Source organism: Spea bombifrons, chromosome 2, assembly GCF_027358695.1.
Source record: "Spea bombifrons isolate aSpeBom1 chromosome 2, aSpeBom1.2.pri, whole genome shotgun sequence".
NCBI classification, from domain to species: Eukaryota; Metazoa; Chordata; class Amphibia; order Anura; family Pelobatidae; genus Spea; species Spea bombifrons.
The window spans coordinates 132116147-132140750 of record NC_071088.1 but is presented as its reverse complement, the minus strand read 5'-3'; the positions used below and the strand labels follow the sequence as shown (position 1 = coordinate 132140750).

At 41.2% G+C, this 24604-nt stretch overlaps 1 protein-coding gene across 1 annotated transcript; it reads right to left on the bottom strand.

Annotated features, from left to right (window-relative positions):
• Positions 1-1997: 1997 nt before the first annotated feature.
• Positions 1998-23529, bottom strand: GPR83 (G protein-coupled receptor 83). The gene is made up of 4 exons (XM_053456539.1): positions 22784-23529; positions 17516-17641; positions 14361-14494; positions 1998-3016 (listed from the first exon to the last, which is right to left on the bottom strand). Exons 1-4 carry the CDS (start codon positions 23168-23170, stop codon positions 2392-2394), a joined length of 1272 nt encoding a protein of 423 aa, XP_053312514.1. The 5' UTR covers positions 23171-23529; the 3' UTR covers positions 1998-2391.
• Positions 23530-24604: the final 1075 nt, after the last annotated feature.

The window sequence follows — 24604 nt, the reverse complement described above, 5'->3', positions numbered from 1 at the left end:
TCAACTGGAAATGTTATAAATCAACCTGGAAGGGGATGTGTGTCTATATTGTCTCAACGCACTGTGAAGAGGATGGTTCGAGTGGCCAAAATAATCTTTAAGGATCAGAGCTGGAGAATTGCAGAAGTTAGTTGCATCTTGGGGTGAGAGTCTCCAAACTACAATCTGACAATCTGACCTACACTGATGTCACCTACATCACCACAAGTTGTTGGAAGGGTTTTAAAGGAACAAACTCAACTGTCATCAATTTGCCAGGCACAACTGGAACGTCAAATGGGATCGGGTTCTATGGTAAGAGGAAACCAAAAAAGCTTTTTGACAGTAAACTTCAGAGGTGGGCTTAGCCCACACAGAGAGGTAGGCATATGGAAACGAAAATATGGTGATGCCTCTTTAACGTTTTGGGTCTGTTTTGTGCCAGAGGACCTGGACATTTTCTTAGGATACATGGCATCATGGACTAAATATCAAGAGATATTAAATGAACACCTGGCTGCCTCTACCAGTAAGCTTAAAACAGGCCATGGTTGGATCTTCCAGCAGGACAATAATCCAAAACATACATCAAAATCAACACAAGAATGGTTTACTGACCACAAAATCAAGGTCATGGCCATCCCAATACCTTGACTTGAACTCCATAGAAAACCTGTGAGGTGAACCGAAGAGGAGCGTCCACCAGCGTCCACTCTGAAATTTGAAGGATCTGAAGAGATTCTGTATGGAGGGATGGTCTCAGATCCCTTGCCATGTATTCTCCAGCCTCATCAGGCATTATAGGAGACGAGCTGTTATCTTGTCAAAGGGAGGTAGCACAAAGTATTGACTAAAATATTGCCAATAATTGTGCCACACATATATTTCATTTATTTATTTATTTTTGGATAATCCTGTGCTGTCTTTACAATTGTTTGATATCCATGAAAGCAGAGTATTTTTATTTTTGGAAGAAAATATCAAAGGATTAAACAATAAAGACACATTTTCACAGCATTCCTTGCTCATATTCATAGGTGCCAATATTAATGGAGAAGGGCAAAAAATATTAGTGGAGGGCTCTGTGTATAATGTATGTTATGAGTAGGACCTTCCTTACCTTTTTTTCTGTAAGTCAAAATTCTTATGTGATATACCACTTCTTATTTCCAGTTATGACCCAGCTAACAGCAATCCTATCATGCCCAGGCAACAAGTACATGCTAAAACCTGGGCATGGTAGGAGTGTGATTGCTGTTAGCAATCCCAGTCCTATCATGCCAAGTCAACCAGTACATGCTGGAATCTGGGTATGCCTTGGCATGATAGGATTGTGATTGCTGTTAACAATCATATATATATATATATATATATATATATATATATTGTTATTGCTTTTTTTGTCCAATTTTGGTGTGTTACTTACTTTTAATAAACATGTTTGTTTTTTTAAAGATCATTTTCGGTTTAGGCCAAGTGGATGCTGAATCTTCGGTTTTAGTCCAGAATTTTGATGTTTGGCTTAGTATATAGTGATAGGGGTTATGCTGCATTATTGTGAATGTCTGCCTCAGTATATAGTGATAGGTGTTATGCTGTACCACCATCAATGTTTGCTTCAGTATATAGTGATAGCTGTTATGCTGTACCCCGTCAATGTCTGCCTCAGTATATAATGATAGCAGTTATGCTGTACCACCGTCAATACCTGCGCCAGTATATAACGATAGAAGATATTCAGTTTTAAAGTGTATGTGTGTGTGGGGGGTGCCACAAACAGGATCCGCCCCAGGTACCAAAAACTCTAGGTACGCCCCTGTAAATGTATTAAAAGAAGATATTAAGCTATTCACTTAAACATGTTTAGGGGTCAAACCAGGGCTAGGATTGGGATAAAGTTTGATTTTTTTCCGAAAAAAGCAAGACCCTAATTTTCTGGTGGCACTTCTATAGGATAGCATAGACACACACACCAACAGAAAGTCTGCATGAAGTGCCCCTATAGAAAAATCTGCATGTTTTAGAATAATTGAAATATTTTAATTTGTTTTCCTTTTTTTTTTACATTTTTCTGCATGAATATACAAAAATGGTTCCTTAAGCAAAACAACATAACCACGATATTTATTCATGTAGCTGATTTAAATAAAACAAACAAACAAAACAAAACACATTGTCTCCACACAGGGGCAATGACGCGTCTCCTTCTTGTTAATCCTGACAAAGTCCCTAAAAGTGTCCCTCTAGCATTTCATTTCTTACATCCAACATTATAGTTTGTTAATTAAGAAATTAACTTCATTATTTTGACATCGGATCCACTGAGAGTTTTTAAAAGTTGTGATTGCATAAATGTAGGGTTCTGAAGGACATATAAGCGAACACCTGCATGTAGCTGACATCATACAAAAATTAGCCAACAGAGACAATTGGTTCCACTGCCGAGATGTCAGTCTTTCCAGACTGGATGTTAGATGATGATGGGAGGGTGTGAGAAACGATGGACCTTTTGAAGCTCCTGCTTTCAGGCCAAGCCATCCTATACGTTGGTGCCGTGGAAGGAAGTACATGTTCCCTGGACCCATTTTGCTTCTTGCACATGTTCAGCAAGGCTTTCAATTCGGATCTAAAATTGTCATTAAGCCAACAGTAGATGAATGGGTTGTAGCAAGTGCTGCTCATAGCAAACCAATGGAATGCAAAGTAAATGGCATTGTTGGTACGAATGGTTTGGCTGGAGAGGAGGACGACGTAGCAGTTTAAAGGAAACCAGCACACAGCAAAAAGAACCACCACTAGCATCAGCATTTTAATGGTCTTCTTCTTCTTCCTGCGGAGCGCAAAATATTGTTCAGTAGTCACGTCTCCAATGGCGTTCCTCAGCCACAATTTCTTTGCCACCGTGGTATACGCCACAGAGATTATTAAAAGAGGCAGGACATAGAGCAAGATGAAGGTGGCCAAGTCCAGGTACTTCCAGAAGAGTTCAGATGGTTCTGGGAAATCAGGGAGACACAAACTTCGTATATTTTCCTCGCTGCAGTTAAAATAATACATAAAATCAGCGTGTTAAAATTACAGAATGTTCTTGTTATTTTTCTTTACATTATAACATTATAATGGTTTATATACAAGCTTCTGAGAGGAGCTGAATATTATTACACCACTTAAGCCATTTAAAATGTTTCAGCTATTAACAATTCACTTGTTTAAAAAAAAATATATATACTCAAGTATGCTTTCTAAAATCACAATGAATGCATGAACAGATTGTATAGAACTGGGGTGGTTGGTAGAACATAATCAATTCTAGAAGAGTCCCAGATGGGGTAAAATCCCAGTAGGGCAGCATGACTGGGGCAGGATGAGGCCTAGACAATTAGGGTATGGTAAGGGTTAATTTTGGGTGATTGGTCTGCTTGTTCTGATATAAAAGGTTATCTAAATGGCAGGAAGCCGGAGGGGGGGTATTTAAGGGGGGGCTAGTTGCACTCCTTCTCTGCAAAATGTAATTTAACGGTGATTACCCCATCCTCCTGTGGATGTGTTGGACTGGTTGGCGTGTTTATGGTTAGTATTGCCCTGGTATAGTGCAAGAGCAGGACGTCTTAGATATGGCAACATGCAGAAGGTGACACCAGTGGCTTCAGCATTGAATGACACGCAGTATGCATTTACCAGGGTTGGTTTACATGTTGGTTATATGGACAGATGCTGCGCTCTAATTGGAGCGTCGGTGCTCCCTGATATTCTTTTTAACCCCTATATGCCTCTGCCTCCAGAAAGCCCTTATACCCCCCATATGCCACTCTTACCCTCCCCCGACTTACCAGTGCATCCCTAGACTTGTCCAAGTGCTTCAGATTCCTTGGTGTCTAGTGGGGCAGCCGACGAGAGTACAATCTCCGCTGCCGGCACTTCCGCCGGGGCTTCTATAAATGAGCCATGTGGCCATGTGGCCATGAGGTCATATGATGGCGGCGCTCCGTCATAGAAGCCCCAGAGGAAGTGTTGGCAGCAGAGGAGGTTGTCTAAGCGCATCACACAGACATCCATTGGCTGCCAGAGAGGAGGATCTAGGCTCCCTGCAGCGCTGCGGGGGATCTGGATCTTAGTCTTGTAGTCAGACCTCTATTTGAGGTCTAATTAGAAGACCACCTCGAATATTAGACGATGGTTATTTGTCAGAGCATTTGCTCTGAAAAAAAACATTGTCTTATAATCAAGCAAATGCGGTATATTGTCCTGCTACTTTATTATATTCTTTAAGCAGTAGTTCTAAGGGGACAATATGCCAAATGAAGACCTAGTGTCCACGCTTACAATGTCTTCCACGAAGCTGCAAGGACAGTGAAAACGTGATGTAAGGGATGACACCAAAATACAACGATACAAACGCCAGGTCTATTTAAGTAGAAAGAGTAACTCTAAAGTAACAATGAAAATCAGCATTTACACTCTGTTCTGACCAAATGATCCAGTGGCCCTAGTGCGCATTTGGCCCAAACAAACCACTTTACTCACCAGTGCCCCCCAACCCAATCCATAGACCAGACTGTTGCTGTGCCTTGAGAAATGGGTTGATGCACCTGCGTCTGTGGATGTAGTCAACTACAGCTCATCTGGCTGTTTTTATTAAAAAAAAGGAAACTATATAAAGATACGTGTGTTTGTGGTATTTTTTACATTATATTTTTTTTAGGGGGCTGCCAATTTAACATGTGGGGGGGTAAAACCATTTAGCTTACAATGCCATCATGAATGTTTCAAGCCCACTTTTCTCATGAGGACATGGTATGTCATGAAGGGTACAAAAGGGTTAAATATCAACCTTATTGTCACTTCCATAATTAAAAAAAAAAAAGAAAGTTTGGCCATTTTCAATCTATTTTTTATTGATCTAGAAAAAGGTGCCCTCCTTATTCGTCTTTTGTGTGATTCACAATGCAATCTGGGTTTCAAAATATCCTAATCAATAAAAGACATTTTGACCTTAATTCAAACTGAAGATAATCCTCATGCCTAGAAAATTACTACACAATGACTTTTTTGTACAGAGAGAGAGTGGATTGTTCTTCACATTTGCCTTTTTCAATAAAAAATCATTTGTAAGACGCTGTGCAAATTGACGGTGTATTAAACACCTGCTGGGGTGCTGTGTCTTCGTGACGAGTACGGTATGTTGCAAATCCGTTAAAGATAACGGCCCCATCACAGCTCTTAGCATAATTATTATTATTATTTATTGTTTTATATAGCGCCATCAAAGTCTGTAGCGCTGTACAATGTGATGGAACCCACCTACAGCTTGTGTGCAGCAGCCTGAGTCAGCATTATCTAATCAATTTTCTGTCCTGGAATTCTCTCCCTCCCCCCCCCCTACCCTTACAGGCTACCTGAACCAATCAATAACAATCAGCAACTTACAGAAGGCGAGAGACAACAACGGGGAGGAATAACAGTGCGTTAAGATGCCAGTATAGCCCAGCAGGTTTTAGATGCCCAGATCAGGAGACCTCTGTTGGGGTGTATGGTTAGAGGAGCACGCTGGGCATCCACCTACTGTACCCGTCCAGACACCTTGCAATGTATTTAAGCAGAATCCCGAGAGATTAAGTCATATTGCTTAAACAGTGTATTTTCTTAGTGTGTAAACAGTAGGTTTATTTACTTGATAGAAATAAAATATGGGATTTACTAAACATGTAGGATCTGTTTTAATGTTTGGTAGAAAGGATGTAGAGCGATAAACAAACAAAAAAACAATTGGGCATATGGATGAAAGAGTGTTGGGGTGACGTCCTGTGGCCCCCTCTTTATTTGCATACCTCCCCTTGGCATGCAGCGCACCGCTTCTCATCAAAATGTATGTTCCCGGGCCGTACGTGATGTGGAAGTCAATGCGTTACTCCACAAAGGAACGCGCCAGCACAATAGAGCCGACGACAAAATAATAAAATACCCAACAATAAAAGCCAGAACAAGACATGAAGCTGCACGTGTCACTCCACGTCCTTGTTAACCCCTTAATGACAAAGCCCGTACATGTACGGGCTCAAAATGCATTTTTTTCAATGGGTTTAGGGACTGCCCATTGTCCTTAAGGGGTTAAATCCAATGCAGTCACGTTTCCAGATTTGTAAATCAATTTTGTTTTGAAGTAGATTTCTATCCACATTTTCTCCTAATTATTTGGGGATTATGTATGATTACTGCAACTGAAAGCCAATTCAAACTTCTCTTGTGATTCACTTCAAAATAGCAAATCACTCGGACTGCTTTACTTTTTTTTTTGTTTTTTTAACCTTGTGCCCGTTAGGCTGTATTGGATCCCTAAGCATCAAGGGTGGCATACGTGTTGGAATTCTGGCACTTTGTGGGTTAAAGGGACTTTTGCAATGGCCTACCAGTGGGGGGGGGTGGCTGATGACTGGCTGATGACTGAAGACCTAAAGAGTCATTAATCGTGGCTCAGATTACAGCTATTTAGATAAACAGCTGTTAAAAATAAAATAAATATTGTAAAATAAAAAAAATATATATATAATAGATAGCTTTTAGACGAATTCAGACAACTGATAGTGATTGGTCAATTCGATCAATAATCAGCAACCTAAACTGTCATTAATCAGTGATCAGATAGTAATCAGTTATTTTATAAAAACCTAAAATTATAATTTTTTTTTTAAATGTGTGTTTTTTTCGACTGTTAATGTGCTAGCATGTATGTGTATGTGCAAGTGTTTGTGCGTTAGCATGAATGTGTATGTGTAAGTGGTGTAAGAGGAAGTGTGTGTATGAGTAAGTATGAGTATGTGTATATATATATGTGTAAGTAAGCATGAGTATGTGTGTGTGTGTGAGTGTGTAAGTTTGTGCGTACATATGTGTGCCAGTGCATGTGTTGGGGGCAAAGGGCTGATGGGGCCACTTGGCTCGACTTGCAATGCAGTGTTAACCTTTTATGTATTTCAGTGACATTTCACTCCTCATATAAAACCCTTCAGTATACACAACCTACAAACAATCCACATGTTACTCACACATCACACGTGCCATACAAAAAAATCTTCAGTTTGTCAAATTTCATTTCCCAGAACCTTTTCTAAATAACCTCAGGGCTTCAGCGATAATAGAGCCATCCAACCTACTTAACAGCACTGTGGTAAATACTCCCTATGGGGCCACCATACATCTATTTATAGAATTATCTTTATAACCAATTCCTTACATTTTATCCTCATTATATCCTGGATTTATTCTGCCATTATTTCATTCTCTATTGGTCGCTTTATTTGTGTCTTTTCCCCAGGAACAGAAGTCATTTTTGTTAAGTTTTCCCCTGACGGAAATACGCCTGACGGCAACACGCTTTTAAACTCACCGCCACTATTGTATTCATCCATGCCCGCTTCCTCGTGGCAAAGTGAGCCAGCTATATATCTTTTGGGTTATTTGAGCTTTTAAAAGTAATTAGCTATAGTTCGTTATATTGCAAGAGCTATATGGGTCACACACAAAACCACCTTTCCCAAAAGACACAGCATGTAGCAAAGCACCATGTTTTAGTAATGACTGCCAACCAGAAACGGTCAGTTGGGTTTCATTAAGGTGGGATCACTATGCCGTTGGGGCTGGCGTTCACGTCTAATGACCATGTAGACAGAGATAATACGAGGCATCGCATCAGCGGGCGGTTGGTCATTATCGCCGGCACGTGCTGACATCAGAAGCCTTCCTGCCGCGTTTGGTTGTCATGTGGGATGATTTACGAGATATTTCCCCCGGTGCATCTCCGCCATTCAATAAACAGATTAATCAATAGCACAGTTATTACAACTGCTTCGCACCTATCCAATTGTGCCTTAATATCAGGGTGTAGATACTAGAATGATGCATTCGTACGATTTATTTTTTAATGAAATTTGTCAATTTTGTGCGTTTGTGCAAATCTCTGATAATGAGGAGGGCCTCCCACACAAAAAAAACAACAAAATGAAAGTGAATGGCAAAATCTCTGAAATTTTTTTGATTTGTTAATTTGTTTGCCACAAACTCCATCGGCACAATTAGATGCCATTTTGGCGCTTGTTGATGAGGTAAAGTGGGGGAGACTGTGTGTAGCAGGGTGAGATAGTCTCACTGATAGTTCCGGCTGTGATTGATGGGCCCAATGACCTTGGGACGTACCTGTACGTCATGTGTTTTTCGTAGCAGCAGGGACAACTCCATGCTGCCGCACGAAACATCAGGATGTCTGTTAACAGCCTGGACTCAGCAGAAGCCGGAATCGCCGGCTTCCCGACGGCCAATTTTTTTTTATATTTGGGAAATTCAGTCCTGCATCAAGTAGCTGGATGCGAAGGAGTTTATATTGCAGAGTTACCGTATACAGTGCGTAATACTACAATCACTTAGCAATGTTCATAAGCATGATGTTGTATCACCATTCTTGTCTTCTTTGTGACAAATCCTGTGAATGGTCATTAATTGTTTATTGATCGCTGCATTTTTTGCTGGGTGAATTTCTTTGGTCTTTCTTGTGAGCATCATGAATAAAACAGTAGGGTGTATGACCTAAATCCATTTATGAGACAACATATTTCAACTCTGAGCCTTCTTCATGGATAAAAATGGTTACTGTGGCAACAATGTCAAATCCTCCCAGAGCTGTTACAGTTTCATATACTTATTTACCTGAGACGTCCATGAATTCAACATGGAATCCAATTTTCTTGATGTTAGCAAGAGCATTCATGTACTTTTGCTGTACCAGCATCTTAAGGATACATTTGGGTTTCATGTTTCAGCAGATAGTTTGCCATGTCTTGTGTGTCTTTGATGTGTAAGGAGTAGAAGATACTTAACATGCCAGCTGGAACAATCTCAATGTTGTTTGGGAATTTTCAATCTGTTAAAATGACCTCTTCTGGTTTTTCTGAGAAGTTTATCAAAGAATCAGGGTTGCATTCAACTGAACACCTTCCTTTCCATCATTCAGAAATGTCTGAAGTCCTAATTCCATGATCGGCCTGCTGAGTTATTCCTTGCATGTGCTATACAGAAAGACATGGTTGGATGTTTGGTGTGGAAGAACTTGGCCGGCCGCACAAAGCCCTAACTTCAACCCCACCTATCCGGGCGTCTCATCCAACATCAATGCCTGACCTCACAAAGGCTCTACTGGATGAATACACAAAAATTCCAATATAAACCCTCCAAAATCTTGTGAAAAGCCTTCTCAGAAGGGTGGAAGCTGTTATAGCTGCAAAGGGGCGGCCAACTACATATTAATCTCTATGTATTTACAATGCAATGTCATAAAAGTCCCTGTTGGTGTAAAGCTCAGGCGTCCCAATACTTTTGCCCATATGGTGTAGCTACAACATCACAGTAAAGTAAAATTAGCTTACGTTACATCCAAGCCTCTGACTGTCTAGTTTTTGACCATTTTTGACCAGGTACCTATGAAGTATGAGGGTATATCTAGATTTAAACATCTGCCTTGCCTAAACCTCACTGACCCTACAACCAGCCAGGTCCTTTGCGCCTGATCGAACTTGCACCTCATGTTTAGATTACTATGCGGTAATCAAACTAACATAATCCAAGCCATTGATTACTGAGGAAGCTGCAAAAAGGAAATGTACAAATCATTTTAGCCATCTGGTTCTTGCCGCTATAAACACATAAACATAAAGACATAAAAGGCAGTGGGCATGAAAAGCGGCACAATTAAAATAATATATCTACTCATTTCATGTTATTTTCATGCAAATGTTTTGCGTTTTAGAAGGCTTTGTGTGTCCTCGAAGTTCATGGTCGGTAAGGAGTAGCAGATACTTAACATGCCAGCTGGGACTATCTCTATTTTGTTTGGGACATCTCAGGCTCTTAAAATGCTTGGCAGCTGACCTCTTCTGGCTTTTCTGAGTAGTGTTCCAAGAATCAAGATAGCATTCAAGGATTTCATCCTTTTCATCATCTAGAAATGTATGAAATTAACTAAATTGTTTCTCAGTTAGCTTGGCCCAGTAGCGTACCTAGCGGGGGGCGGGGGGGGGGGCGGTCCGCACCGGGTGCCGCTCATCAGGGGGGTGCCAACTTGCCGGCACCCGGCACCCCTCCAGAGACGGACAGTAATGTCCGCCGCTGGAGGAGCAGGCTCGCAAGGGAGCGGTATCGGAGGTCTTTAACAGACCACCGGCTCCCTTGAGTGATTTTAAGCCGGTTCAAGGATCTCCCTTGAACCCGGCTTAAAATCACTCAAGGAAGCCGGAGGTCTGTTAAAGACCTCCGATACCGCTCCCTTGCGATCTGCGCGGCAACAGCTGTTGTGCGCCGGGGCTTGTTGTCAGATCCCGGCGCACAACACTGAAGCCGCGCCCACCGCTGTCCGTGCCCTCTGACCCGGAAGAAGAACTGAAGAAGAAGAGGAGAGAAGAGCAGGAAAAAGAGGCTGTAAGGAGAAAAGAGGAAAGGTAGGAAAGCATACAGTGAGAGTGGATTGGTGTATATGTGTGTGTGGATTGGTATGTGTGTGTGGATTGGTGTATGTGTGTGTGGATTGGTATGTGTGTGTGGATTGGTATGTGTGTGTGGATTGGTATGTGTGTGTGGATTGGTATGTGTGTGTGGATTGGTATGTGTGTGTGGATTGGTGTGTGTTTGTGGATTGGTATGTGTGTGGATTGGTGTATATGTGTGGATTGGTGTATATGTCTGGATTGGTGTATATGTGTGGATTGGTGTATGTGTGTGGATTGGTGTATGTGTGTGGATTGGTATGTGTGTGTGGATTGGTATGTGTGTGTGGATTGGTGTATATGTGTGGATTGGTGTGTGTGTGTGGATTGGTGTATGTGTGTGGATTGGTGTATGTGTGTGGATTGGTGTATGTGTGGATTAGTATGTGTGTGGATTGGTATGTGTGGATTAGTGTATGTGTGTGGGTTGGTATGTGTGTGTGGATTGGTGTGTGTGTGTGTGGATTGGTATGTGTGTGGATTGGTATGTGTGGATTGGTGTATGTGTGTGGATTGGTATGTGTGTGGATTGGTATGTGTGTGGATTGGTGTATGTGTGTGGATTGGTGTGTGTGTGGATTGGTATGTGTGGATTGGTGTATGTGTGTGTGGATAGGTGTATGTGTGTGTGGATGTGTGTGGATTGGTATGTGTGTGTGGATTGGTGTATGTGTGTGTGGATGTGTGTGGATTGGTATGTGTGTGTGTGTGGATTGGTGTATGTGTGTGGATTGGTGTATGTGTGTGGATTGGTGTATGTGTGTGTGGATTGGCATGTGTGTGTGGATTGGCATTTGTGTGGATTAGTATATGTGTGTGGATTGGTATGTGTTTGTGGATTGGTGTATGTGTGTGGATTGGTATATGCGTGTGCATTGGTATACGTGTGGAATGGTATGCGTGTGGATTGGTATATGTGTGGATTGGTAAGTGTGTGAGAGTGATGGGTGTTATGCTGTACCATTTCCAATGTATTTTTCATTATATAATTATGCTCTAAAGTACATCATAACTCCCATCACTCTATACTGTTCCATACAGTGGCAGAGCTGGGAGACAGAGGCCTTGCACCCCCACCGCAGGACTCCTGAAAGGTAAGTGAACTTCAAAGAGGGAGAGGGTAGATAGTTAGGAGGGGTAGATAGGGAGAAGGGAGTGAGAAGGGGTAGATAGGGCAGAAGGGAGCGAGAAGGGGTAGATAGGGCAATCATACTCCTATCATGCCAAGTCTGCGAGTGCCTCCTGGAATCTGGGTATGCCTGGGCATGATAGGAATGTGATTGCTGTTAACAATTATATATATATATATATATATATATATATATATATATATATATATATATTGTTATTTAATTGTTTTGTCCTATTTTGGTGTGTTACTTACTTTAAATTTAAATAAAAGTGTTATATTTTTTTATGGTGTGTGTGGGGGGGTCATATTCAGTTTCAGCCAGGTAGTTTTAAAGTGGGGGGGGGGTGCCACATACAGGATCCGCCCCGGGTGCCAAATACTCTAGGTACGCCCCTGGCTTGGCCATTACTTTTGGCAGAAGCAATATGTCTATGACCGGTCTGCCAAGTTATTCCTTGCATATGCTATAAAGAAATTCTTGAATTTCCTTATAAGGTTTTAGGCACCATCTATTGCAGGGGTGTCCAACCTGTGGCCCTCCAGCTGCTGCAGAACTACATCTCGCATAATGCTCTTTCAGCTATGGGGCTGGCTGAGGAGTATAGGAGATGTAGTCCTGCAGCAGCTGGAGGGCCGCAGGTTGGACACCCCTGGTCTATTGCATTGCCAGGAGCGGAGTGAACAGCCAACAGATAGAGGAATATCATTGATTTAACAATGTATTTCTGGGAAGAATGTGTTCTCAGGAGGAGGAAGAGTCTAGTCAGATGTCTCCAACAGAAAGACCAAAAGACCATTGACTTCTCCAGTAATGGAGCTGAAATCTTTATGGAAGACCCCGTTCCTCCAGTGAGAGCTGGAGTATCTATAGCCAAGGTATATGGACTCATTGTTTTAGAATCCATTACTCTCTACAGTGTTGCTTATTTGCTTGATCTGAGTGCACAAAAACTGTGTGAACACATGGAAAAGAATGGATGTCTCATCCAGGGCATTAACAATTTTGTAAACAGCTGATGTGTCTGCCCCAAACGTAAGATCCCTCTGGTTGAGAAGTACTGTGGCTTCATGGTATTGTTCTTGTGCTGCATCCTTAAAGAAGGTCTTAAAAAAAATATTTTGGCTGTTATAGAATTCTTACAGATGAGCCTCCAGAAAAAATGCATAATGGACGGGAAAGACACCAAATGATGCAGTGATGGTATCACCTCCTCTTGAATATTGAGCACGGAATGTAAAATACAATTAAATCCACACAATGAAGATCTGTGCTGTATGTTCTTCGGTAAATATCAATCCCCACACTGCTGGTATGAGATGGGAGATGTAATAAGAAACAAAGCTGTTTGCAGTTATAATTCTTCCTCCAAGCTCTCCTTGTCTCACCTGGTCGCTTCTCCCAGCAGCAGCCTGTCCCCCACAAATATATATATATATATACCGTATTTGCCCGAATAAAGGGTGCATTCCCCCCCCCACTTTAACTCTTTAAAGTGGGGGTGCGGGCGGCTATAATCAGGGTTTAGCGCAGGGATGCGCAGTTTATATCGCCCGAAGACTGGGGCATGCAGTTCCGGGGCACTGGGTGGGTGTTTTTTTTTTCTTTTTCATTTATCCCTGCTGCGGGTAAGCAGCAGGGTTAGGATCCAGATCCCCCGCAGTGCTGCAGAGGACCTGGATCCTCCTCTCCGGCACTTCTGCCTGGGCATCTATAATGGAGCACCAGCGTGACATAACCTTCCAGTGCTCCACCATAGAAGCCCCCGCTGGAGTGCCGGCAGCAGAGTTTGTCTGCGCGCATCGCACACCGGCTGGCCCCGCTAGACACCAGGGAGTGGTAAGTCTGGCAGGTGGGGGTGGCATATCTAAGAAGCAGAGTGGCATTTCTTGGTGGCATAAAGGATATCTGGGGGGCAGAGTGGCATATCTGGGGGGCGGAGCAGCATTTCTAGGGGGCAGAGGGGCATATCTGGGGGACAAAGGGGAATATCTATAAATGAGGTGCATTATGAATTATGGGGGGACATTAATGGCTATTGGTTTTCCAAATTTCTGTTTGTATATAACCTATGCTGACTGCATAATAAATACCAAAAATGTTAAAATATATGTATCCCTGTTTATTAGATAAAATACTGTTTAACCGTTCCACTAATGTGTATTTTTTCTTTAAAAATACATTTTTCTTTTTTATGTAAATGTTTTAGGGCTCTAGAACACCATGAATTATCCATACGCACCGGACATTCTGAGCTCCTAGAAATTCCTAAAACATTTAGTGTGTGTCCGTGAGTAGCATGGTGAGATTTAAGCACTAAAAATGTTTTTTTTCTTTGTCGGTAGAACTAGGTAGAATAATACAAGTAATGATAGGCGGGAGTTATAAAGATCATAAACAAATAGCAAAGTCAATGTAGCCTGTATGTCAAATAAGTGATGGTCTTGGCACACTTTTGGAATTCGGAAGGAGTTTACATTACCAATTATTATTTATTGCATATTGTTTACATCTGTAAAGATGTTCTTTAACCCCTTAATGACAAAGCCCGTACATGTATGGCTCAAAATGCATTGTTTTCAATGGGTTTAGGGACCGCCCATTGTCCTTAAGGGGATAATTATGTTTTAGTAAGTCCACTAGTATGGCAAACATAATAGTAACAGAGGAAAACAGCGATACATACATACATACATTTGTGATAGTGTTGTTTAGTAAGACTTACCTGTATTCAAAGGTGAACAGTTTTTGGTAGATGGCGTGTGGCAGAGAGAAGCATGTGGCCATTATCCAAATGATGGCAATATATGCAACTCCTCTAACGGTCGATATCCGAGGTTTTAACGGATGCATGATGACCTTGAAGGTGAGAAAAACACACAACAGCCGTGTTTATCTTGGACGTAGAAAGTGATTTTGCTGCAGGAAATTCATGCTCACACACCACTAATCTCTGGAATGCCAGAAGCGAGAGCATCAACCCATGACATTCAAAATAAGGGTGAATCCTCGTGTAGGAGGATTGTATTTATTAGAAATGTAGTGTTACTGTTATGACATGCACAGGCTACCTGGAATTGGAAACCAAGATTTTCAAAAGCATAGGGACCAAAGACTTGAACCCGCACTAAAGCCTAACTTGAATTATTAAGGCGATCAGTATCTACAGTCTTAGCTCGATGTTTTTGGAAAGATGGGGTCGGTGCAAATACACAATAATAATCGTAAATCAGATTTTTCCCCAGCTCTTTTGTGAGTCTTCTGTAGACTTGACTCTGGTCGCTAATATCTTTATACTTTGGAGTCCTTACTTACTACTGAAGAGCAACAGTGTAGCGAAGAGACATTTTTAAGGGTAATCTGACATTAGATGAGCACCATTCTGCTGTAAAGACTCAAACCAAGGAACCATCAGTCATTGGTCTAACCTCTACTGCTTCTGCTGGGAAGCTGTTCCACTTATCTACATCATCAAAGAAAACAAAGCTTCCTTACATTACATCTAAGCCTTTGATCCTTTAGTTTTTGACCAGGTACCTCTGAAGTAAGAGGGTATATCTATATTTAAACATGTTATACCTCTGTTTCATTATTTGCTGCCTTGCCTTAACCTCACTGACAAATACTTTGTACACCCTACAACCAGCCAGGTCCTTTGCGTCCGCTCGAACTTGCACCTCATGTTTAAATTACTATGCGGTAATCAAACTAACATAATCCAAGCCATTGATTAGTGAGGAAGCTGCAAAAAGGAAATGTACAAATCATTTTAGCCATCTGGTTCTTGCCATTAAAATGACTTTTTATATATCAGAAGACATAAAAAGACATCAGAGTGAGCATAAAAAACGGCACAATTAAAATTTTATATCTGCTTATTCTACAGACGCAGAAGAAAAAAAAACAACCGCAACAAAGGTAGAAAAATGTGTAAAAATAATAATAAAAATACGCTAACTCCACCATTGCAGAATCCCGTGTATGTGGTGGCCTTTAGTAATTCTGCTGGAAGGCTGTGCCAGGTATCCATTACCCTTTCTGTAGTTCTATTGGAAATTCCCATTAACCTTCCATGTTGCGTCATAGAAATCATTTTCTCTTTTGCAGCAAACCTCAAGCCAGCACTAAAAAAATCACGTATCTGCGAGATATTCTGCTTTTATGTATATATTTGTTTCCAACAAATTCTCCTTCGTTTCCATTACCTCTCTAGAAGGAGTGAATAAAAACATTGAATAAAACATTGTATTTTCTAGAATGAAACAGGACCCTTTGTTACATTGCCGTGTGACGCGCACCTCCTACTGGATGTGACATTTCAATATATTGTATATATCAGGCATATACCGGGAGCCATAGGTTTATTGTATTGCCAAATTATTACGCACACTTTTAATTCCCCCATTTCAGGGCATTGTAATGGAAGCCTCAGTCACCTTGGCACATGGAGAGGACTAAGGGCCAGCCTCCTCCCTACAATCGGTGTCCGTCTCCGTACTAGAGGCGGGTCTGCGGGACTATAGGCCAAGGGGTGACTGCTGTTGCGAAGTTGCGGTACCTTTGTTTTTTTCGGACTGGTTAAATATATGGGAAATGTGTTTTATTGTGCAGGTCTCCTGGTATCAGCTATTGTTGGTGTTTACTGTCATTAGGTTACTGAGATAATCTCTCCCTGGTGTGAGAGAACAATCAGTTCAGTCTTACCACCCCCTGGCTGCTAGGTGCCGGGAAGGAATCATTGTATTATTGTTCTCCTGGAGTGTGATATCCTTGCCCTGCGAGACTTTTGTTTGTTGTTGTTAGTTTTCTCCTGGGACTTGAACTGTTGTGCCCTAATTGTCTGGGGGGGGGGTAGTATAAATATGTATGCATCTTTCCAGTTCCTGTTTGACCCCCAAGCGTTCAGTTCTTGGGGGTAGCTATATTAACTTCAGCGGCAAATGTTCTCGTAGAAATCAGCGAGAGGCTCAGTGGTCAGTGCTTGGTGGATACGGAGACCCGCTACATTATCAACTTAGGGCTTGGTCCCCATGACACACTTCTGACCCTTCTGCTTGTCAGACATGCCCCATGGGTCTACCTTCAAAACCCAATCTTCAATAAAGCAGAAGACGAAGAAAGATGTGAAAGCTTGGTTTAATGGCAGCAAACATGGGCAGAGGGCAATAGCCGTGGGAGACTTTAGTATGAAGCTCTCTTGCTTCTGTCTACACAGTAGGCACAGGGGTAGTAGAGGCTACACTAACATAGTGCTGTGAGGGCACAAAGCCCTGCTCCGAATTCTGTGCGTTAGGCCATATTGCTTTAAGACGGTATATCTGTTACCTATTCCTTTTATCTGCCGTGAACTACTTATGAAGGTTTTCACTTGTTTTTCTTTCAGAGTCTTGGTATTCGAATGTAAAGGGAATGAATAGAAAAACAGAACGGCGGGTCATAAATTTCCATAAATTAACCAAATCAGTGTTATTTTTTTCCATAAAACGCTGTCTATTGTATTCTAACTCATATTTTAAAATGCATCTAACTCCATTGTGCAGACTGAGAAGCCATTTTTTGGAAGTCAATATCTTGAAAAGTGATTTCTTTTGTTACAGCTTTGGGTCTATTGAGTAGGAAATATCTCTGCACATCCTAGAGAGGGACCATCACGCGGTGAACTAAAGAACAGGTCATGAAAGAGAGTTAAAGTGAAAAGCAAGCAGATGATGGAAATGACTGCAGAACCAGCAGGCGATAAGTGTAGCCGGTCTGCCTATTCAAGGCTGTTTCAGACTTTGAATCATTGATTTCTAGCTTAAAGTCCACAAGAATGCGATTATCCAGGGAGGCATGCAGTGCATTGTGCTTGGCACACAACAGCCTCCATGAAATCCTTACCTGGTGTCTGTCCACGGCAATGGCCGTTAACGTCAACGCCGAGACATGTAGCGAGCAGTACTGGGCAAAGCGGCTGACGTGACACATGACTTTTCCAAACATCCAAGTACTGTTCACAAACCGAGCCTGTAAGGGGAAGAAAGTTTATCACTAGGGTAATTGGAGTAGATCCTACAGTTCTATAGGGGAATTGTTTTTACGGATTAAAATAACATATGTGTGACCATCTTACAATGATAACATGGAAATAGACATTTTAGCTTCTTATGGTTGGGTTGTTCATTGTTGTTGTACTCTTTCTAAAGGTGAAATTAAGAGAATTTAGGAGAAGAAACTTTATGAATGGAATTCCACAAGCTGTGTTAGCTGTGCCAGGTTCTTTCACAGGTGACAGATAACAGAACCAAAGACACAAGGTGTCAGTAGATTTAATAAAGTATTTGAGTCAGGTTACTGATATTTTCCAGATTTGGCCTCCTCCAAAGGCATGCTTAGGTTATTTAATGCAAAGTTTCTTCTGTATACCCACCAACAGTTCTGGAGCCCAAATAAGAACGCTGTTGTTGGCATGTGCGCTCGGTACGGGTTTAGAGGTGATTGGGTCGGGGGTTATGGCCAGAATCGAGACAGAACTATGGATCTTAGTCCCTTGGGTCGCATTGAGTTGGGAGTAGCACTGAAACTTTAGGAGTTGTCCATATGGTATGCGGTGACATCCGTGGACTATACCTTCTATAATTCAGAAAATGAACAATACAATACCTTTTTTAAATCCACTATTAGTTGACAGGGATAAGTTGTGCTCTGCTATAGAGAATGAAAATGAAATGGCTTTGAAGGTTTTGACTTTATATTTTGTTTTAAACGTTAATTAAATATCCAGAACCTTAGGAGGGCTTTAATTACATTGTTTCATTCTGCAGTCTTCACTGATTGAATAGTTTAGTGCAATAAATCAAGCATAAATTGACAAGACCAACATAAAAAGACTTCAGGCACTTTAATGTCTAATGCCAGTGTTTCCATGCCCAAAATAAATCATTTTTTTCTCCTTTCCATGCTCTAGGTCAATTGATGGAACATTAGAATAATGCACGGTAATCTGGCTCCTGTACTATAAAGAGTGAGACAGGACTGGTTTAGGACCATGATATCAGCTGTAGGGGTTTATTCACTATTCAGGTTTCAAATTTTTACCATGCCCTTTCTTATGTACTTTTTCTTACATTCTTTTTAGAGCCAGACACCAAAACGTCTTTGTGCCTAGGGGTGCCTGGAATGAGTTTAGCCAAACATATGATAATGCTAAGGTTTAAATGGAAGAATGGCCAACTTATATATTTACTACAGTCAGCTTACTTATACCAGATTGGGAGCTAAATCCAAAACACACTTACATCCCCCTCGTACCAGTTCCACGTGGATGAAAAACTCAATCTCAACCCAGGACTTCGAGTAATGAGCTGACATACTAAATTATTCTGCCATTAAAGTTTGGGTCTCATAAAAAGCCAATATAGGCAAAGTCAGACCCAATTGGAAATAGTGAATTTGCCACGGTGGCGCAACAGCTTGGATGACAGTTAGGATAAATAGTTTTGGGGTTATTCTGGGTTATTAGTGCCATGGGTCTGATTGAAATAAATAGGTTATGACCGTTGGTAACCACCGAAGTTGGTAGAGGGTGACCATGCCGCTAGCATTACCCGTTTCTACCCCTTGGCCACATCCTCAAGACAGGAGTCTTGGACTTGTCGGGGGGGGTATGCTTTTTAAGCATTCATTTTAGCATTCAGTCCTAGTTCCAGTCATTAACGCTCTACTAAGGACAACTCCAAACGATCCTCTTTTATTCCCTTCTGAAAAACACATTTTCAAACAAACCTGCAATGTCTGCCAACGCAAACCCACTGATCTTTCAGCAATTAAATGTCCTATTTTTCACAGGTGACATTTACACCGAAATTCGAATGGTGTCCTTGTGTCAGTCAGTGGGATTTTTCAGGAAATATTGCAGAACTAGGCCGGGATATTTGTTTGTATAATTGCCATTATATATATTATTATATTATATATATTATATATTATATTATTTCTTGGTAACCATTTTTGTTTCTGCTAAAAAACAAACCCAATTACATATTCTATCTTCAAAGCAAAGGTTACAGGAAAATGATCTATCGAGGGTCACTTACAGAAAATTATATATACCCCTTGGCATTGGAAATCTCACTTAGATCCATGGCTGCTATTCTTTTACGTGGGGTGGAGGACCTACTATTCATTCATCAATGAGTTAAAAAACGATTTGCTTTGAGGAGAAGTCCCCTCTGTAGTCACGTTTTATTAAATCAATCAAAAAAATCATTAAAATCAATGGGAGTGCTTTCTGTGCATGCACATGGGGGGGTCGTTAGACCCCCTCACCCCTGAACTCTGGCGGTCCGTGCAGTAAGTGGGTGCCTTGGCGCTGGGAAAAGCGGCAAATTCTGCAAAATCGCAGACATTAACGTGCATATAATGGCTGGAGTGTCCCTTTAAATAACAGAAGCTTTAACCATTTCACCTTTCGCTAATGGTCGGGGTGGATTATTCCATGTCAGTCCTTCATGTGCTGCTCGAGGGTTTATTTTAGCAGCAATTAGAAAACAAAGTGCTGTTTGAGCAAAAGAGATGACACAGAGAGTGCGTGTCGTACAGTCAGAAGCCTAATTACAGGTAAAACATGGCAATTAAAATGAAAATCAATTACACTCTTGAAGATGAAAAGGCTGCTCTGCTATTCGCAGACTCTCTGCCAGCCGGGGATGGGTTTGACGGAGTTCATTACAGGTGTCAAAGATGGATTTCATCGCAACTCAAGTTGCTGGGGTACCGCTGCATCTGGATCCCCGGCGTGACGGGGCTCAGCAATCTACGTCTCTGGTGATATGATATGAACTATTATGAAGAAGAGAAGACCGATGACCCTTAGATTACTCCAGGATGAACCCGCGTGCGTTCCATTATGAAATGGTACGCTGTTTTTCACTCGCTAAATTTTTGGACATAAATGTTTTTCCTTTTTAGTCTGTTGATCTGCAGTAATAGCGACATAAGGTCAGAAGAGGGGGGCAAGTAAAGCCACCTGCCCCCCCCGGTAACAAACATACTCACTATCACACACATACTCACTCTAACACCTACTCCTTCTATCACACACTTGTACCTTTCAAAAACTGGATATTTTGATACCTTTTTAAAAAAATATTCAGCTGGGAACGGTCTTGTTTCTTAGTGGTTCACAGGTAATTGCAGGTACTCCTTACTCCCGTTACTCCTGTTACTCCCCAAGCTTTTTGTGCCATTCCCACACTAACCCTGACCGACTGCTCTATAAGCTCCTCTATTTCTAGCCCAATTATTTATGGAATCATTACAGCTGATCATGGATCAGCCGGATCAATAGTTCCTGTTACGGGTATTAACCTCAGATCCTTGTTCATCTACCCCCCCCCCAGAGCGTAACATCCCTGTTCTGAATACAGCGCTATCCATATGTTCCCTGAGACACGTATATATCGCGGAATTCCCTATCAAACAATATCAGTCCGGTCATTTCTTTAATCAGCACTCAGGCTCGGTTAATGATAATGGGATTTACAGGCAACTAATGAACCACAAGGTAAAAGCATGACGAAAATCAGAGGAGATTAATGGCCGCACAGATAAATCCTACGTAACCGTTCCTTCTTTGTGTTGTTAGATTACGATGATAAATTTCAGGAGCAAACCCCATTAACGTGCACATTCTTTCTGTCGAAATACATTGAAATATTTTAGAGCGATGAACAGGGCTACACCCAATCCGGAGCAAAGATATATATATATAAAATATAATATATAATATATATAGGCATGCACCATGAGTGGTCTAATTTGACATTGATAAATTAGCAAATTTACCCCAAGCTAAGGAATGAAACCGAATTTTAATAAATTCACCCGATCAGCACTAATCTCATTCCCGCCAGACATGTAAAGACGTGAATTCTCACAATAACCAAATACATTCTATATTTACCTTCATGCTAATAAAATATATTTAAAACAAATAAAAAACCCCAAAACGAGTAGTTTTAAAAAGCTCGAGACAGCCTTAATCTGTTCTTTCACACGGAACCCCCAAGTCGCATCACATCCGCACACATTCCTGTTCTGTAGTTTAACCCTTTATGTAAGAACGCAATATACCTGGTACTCCAGTTGCTCGAGACCACAACTCAAGCCTAGCTTGGCTAAGAGTGCTGGGAGCTACAGCAGCTATAGTGCTGTTAGATGCCTATCGCTTCCTATCGACACAGAAATGGTTAATATTTGACATTTTTAGTTGTGAGCTGCACACATACATGACTTTCTCTTGTAATGCCCTTACCCCGCCACCAAAGTCTGTATATTGTTATATTAAGTGCAAAGTGCCTTATTGGAGCTGGATAAATAAGTATATTTGTCGTTTAATTGTGAAGATTGAAAAAAATATACATTTCTGTATTCTTCTCTGGTTCAACCAGGACACTTAAAATCAGGAATTCCCACAAATGTTTCCTAACCACCCATAAAGTTAGGATTTCTTTCTTTAACATGAATAACCTTGGAGCGTATATCAGGATAGCACTAAATGAACCTGTTATTGTTAATTATATTCCAGTTACAAAAGCCTAAAATAAATGTCCATTATTCCATGGAAGTTCCATTCTTTTCTTCCTTAGTTACTAGTCAGTGAGCCGAGTGATCTTAAGACCCCCGAGACTGGATACAGTCCAAGAATATAAATTCTAACCAGTATTTAAAAAGTATACTTTTTAAATGTATAGCAACATATTTTAAGCCTTGAGTTGAGTGCGGTAACCATCACCCCATCAGAAAAAGCATGCAAAAATTATACGATTTCTAATTCTTACCAAAGTGTGCCCAAGTGTCTAAATATTGCCATTTCAGGTGATGTCAACATAAACATTTTTGTATCTGCCACGAAATAGATTCTAAATGATGAATAGTGAAGACTTGCCCCAAATACCCCATAGAGTAGAATATTCTACGTTATATAGTAAAGGCTAAACTTTTTATAGGGGATAGGACCAGGGGTAGAGGAAACCCCTACACTAGAGTCAATGACAAGGCTCGTGGAAGCCCATGGTACATCACTAACTGGATAAACCCAATCATCGTCTGTGCTTGGCGTCATGGCGGGGCATTGAGGTTCTCCCAAAGTTCATAAGAAGTTCTTACCAAAGTGAAGGGGGTGTTGAGAAGGGTGATTAAAATATCGGCCACAGCCAGGTTGACTATAAAGAGGCTGGTTGCCGAGTGCATCCGTTTGTTTTTGATGACCACGTGACACACCAAGACATTCCCGAAAAGCGAGAAGACTATTATGAAAGAATACGCCACAATCAGCAACGCCTTCACCATGGGATTTTGGGATTCTGCTCCGTATCTTTTTTTCCAAACGAAACTCTGCAAGTCGGTGAGGTTGTAATTATTCCAGGAAAAAAACCCGGTGATGTTTGGGATTTGGAACGGCTCCTTCGAAGTTGTGTTGAAATGCAAACTTTCGCATCTTTTGGATGCGCCGGACAAGCTCAGGAGAAATAACCAGGTGAGAGGAGACACCATCTCTACAAGGAGTAACGTTCCAATTCCGTGACAGATCAAGGCATGAAAGTGACGAAGATTTATTCCAAGAGAAGGGCAGAGTACAGGGAGTGTTGAGAAGACGTCTTAGAGTCCGGCATCATGAGGAGAGATGAGGAGGTTACAGCGGAGCCACCGAGAGAATTAACAGATGCAGAACGCATTGGCCGGTGGGCTCTGACACTTCGTCATGCTGTCCCTCTCTCCTGTTACTGAACATTTATAGCACATGCAAGCTCTGCTAATACACAGTCTGCGGGAGAACCGCTCCGCTCATTGGATACATTCCCATTCCCAATTCTGACGTACCTGATCACTCCTCTTCCATTGTGCCTCCAGCCTCCCCTCGGGGACTTTCTGATACCAAATGCAATGAACGTTTAACACAGCGAAGGAACCTCACACCCACCCACCAGCATCTCCTCGCATGCCAGCCGTGCCGGTGGGCTGCACGGAACACAGATGGGGGGGGGGATCATTCTTTGTACTTATTGCCGGATAGAATCATGTGAAAGAGACAAAGAAAACTGTTAAGACATGCAACACGGGTCAATAAAATAGAATCTCATGCTGATACATTCTGTATCGCCTTTAAAATAATAAGGAAAAAATACAGCTTTTTTCAAGAGGCAATTGCTTTGTGTGTGCGCGCGTGTGTAGATACATAGATAGATAGATAGATAGATAGATAGATAGATAGATAGATAGATAGATAGATAGATATACACGCCGTTATAACAATTAGCGTGTGTTTCAAAATAGAACAATTGCCTATTTGGTGATTGAAAACGGTGTTTGGAAAAACAAAGTATTTTAACGACCTGAAGGGTTAATCTACATAGACAGTCCATTAACATTAAACTGCACCCCGGTGGGTCACCACTTCCATTGAGAACCTCAAAATAAAAGTTCTGAAGGGGAACTTAAAAAAACCACACAAGCCAGAAAAAAAAATAAAAAATTAAATAAAGATGATTAACCATTTCAGCACCAACATCACTGGATTCAACATAGAAACAGTGACAGAACTTCATGTTTCATTTTGTTTATTTGTCTAAAGATATGTGTATGAATTTTTACTTTTTTTAAAAAAAAAAAAAAAATGCCATTATCACTCGCACTCCCCTTACCCCTCCAAATTCTTTTCACACTTAATTCTCCTTAACCCCTGCACTGCTGCCCCTGTCTCACTCAGATGTTTTGTATTGCTGTTCACTTGATAAAGAGAGGCTGATTCTCTTGAAAGCTTGTCCGTAAAATAAGGAAAAAAAGGTATTATTTCGTACTACAATTGTCATTTGTCTATACTACTGGAGCAACGCAGCTATTCTCTCTCTCTCTCGCTCTCTCAATATTACTATTTTTTTTGTAGCTATGATCCATTAATGTTAACCTTTTATGTGCCATGACTGAATG

What these genes read in the sequence shown, in the direction of transcription:
- GPR83 (XM_053456539.1), bottom strand. Translation starts at nt 23,170, where the DNA reads ATGGTGTCTCCTCTCACCTGGTTATTTCTCCTGAGCTTGTCCGGCGCA. An exon ending in TTGCCGTGGACAGACACCAG is followed by an intron (nt 14,495 to 17,515) that starts GTAAGGATTTCA and finishes CTCACCTTCAAG; the next exon opens with GTCATCATGCATCCGTTAAA. An exon ending in CTGTTCACCTTTGAATACAG is followed by an intron (nt 3,017 to 14,360) that starts GTAAGTCTTACT and finishes TTTTAACTGCAG; the next exon opens with CGAGGAAAATATACGAAGTT.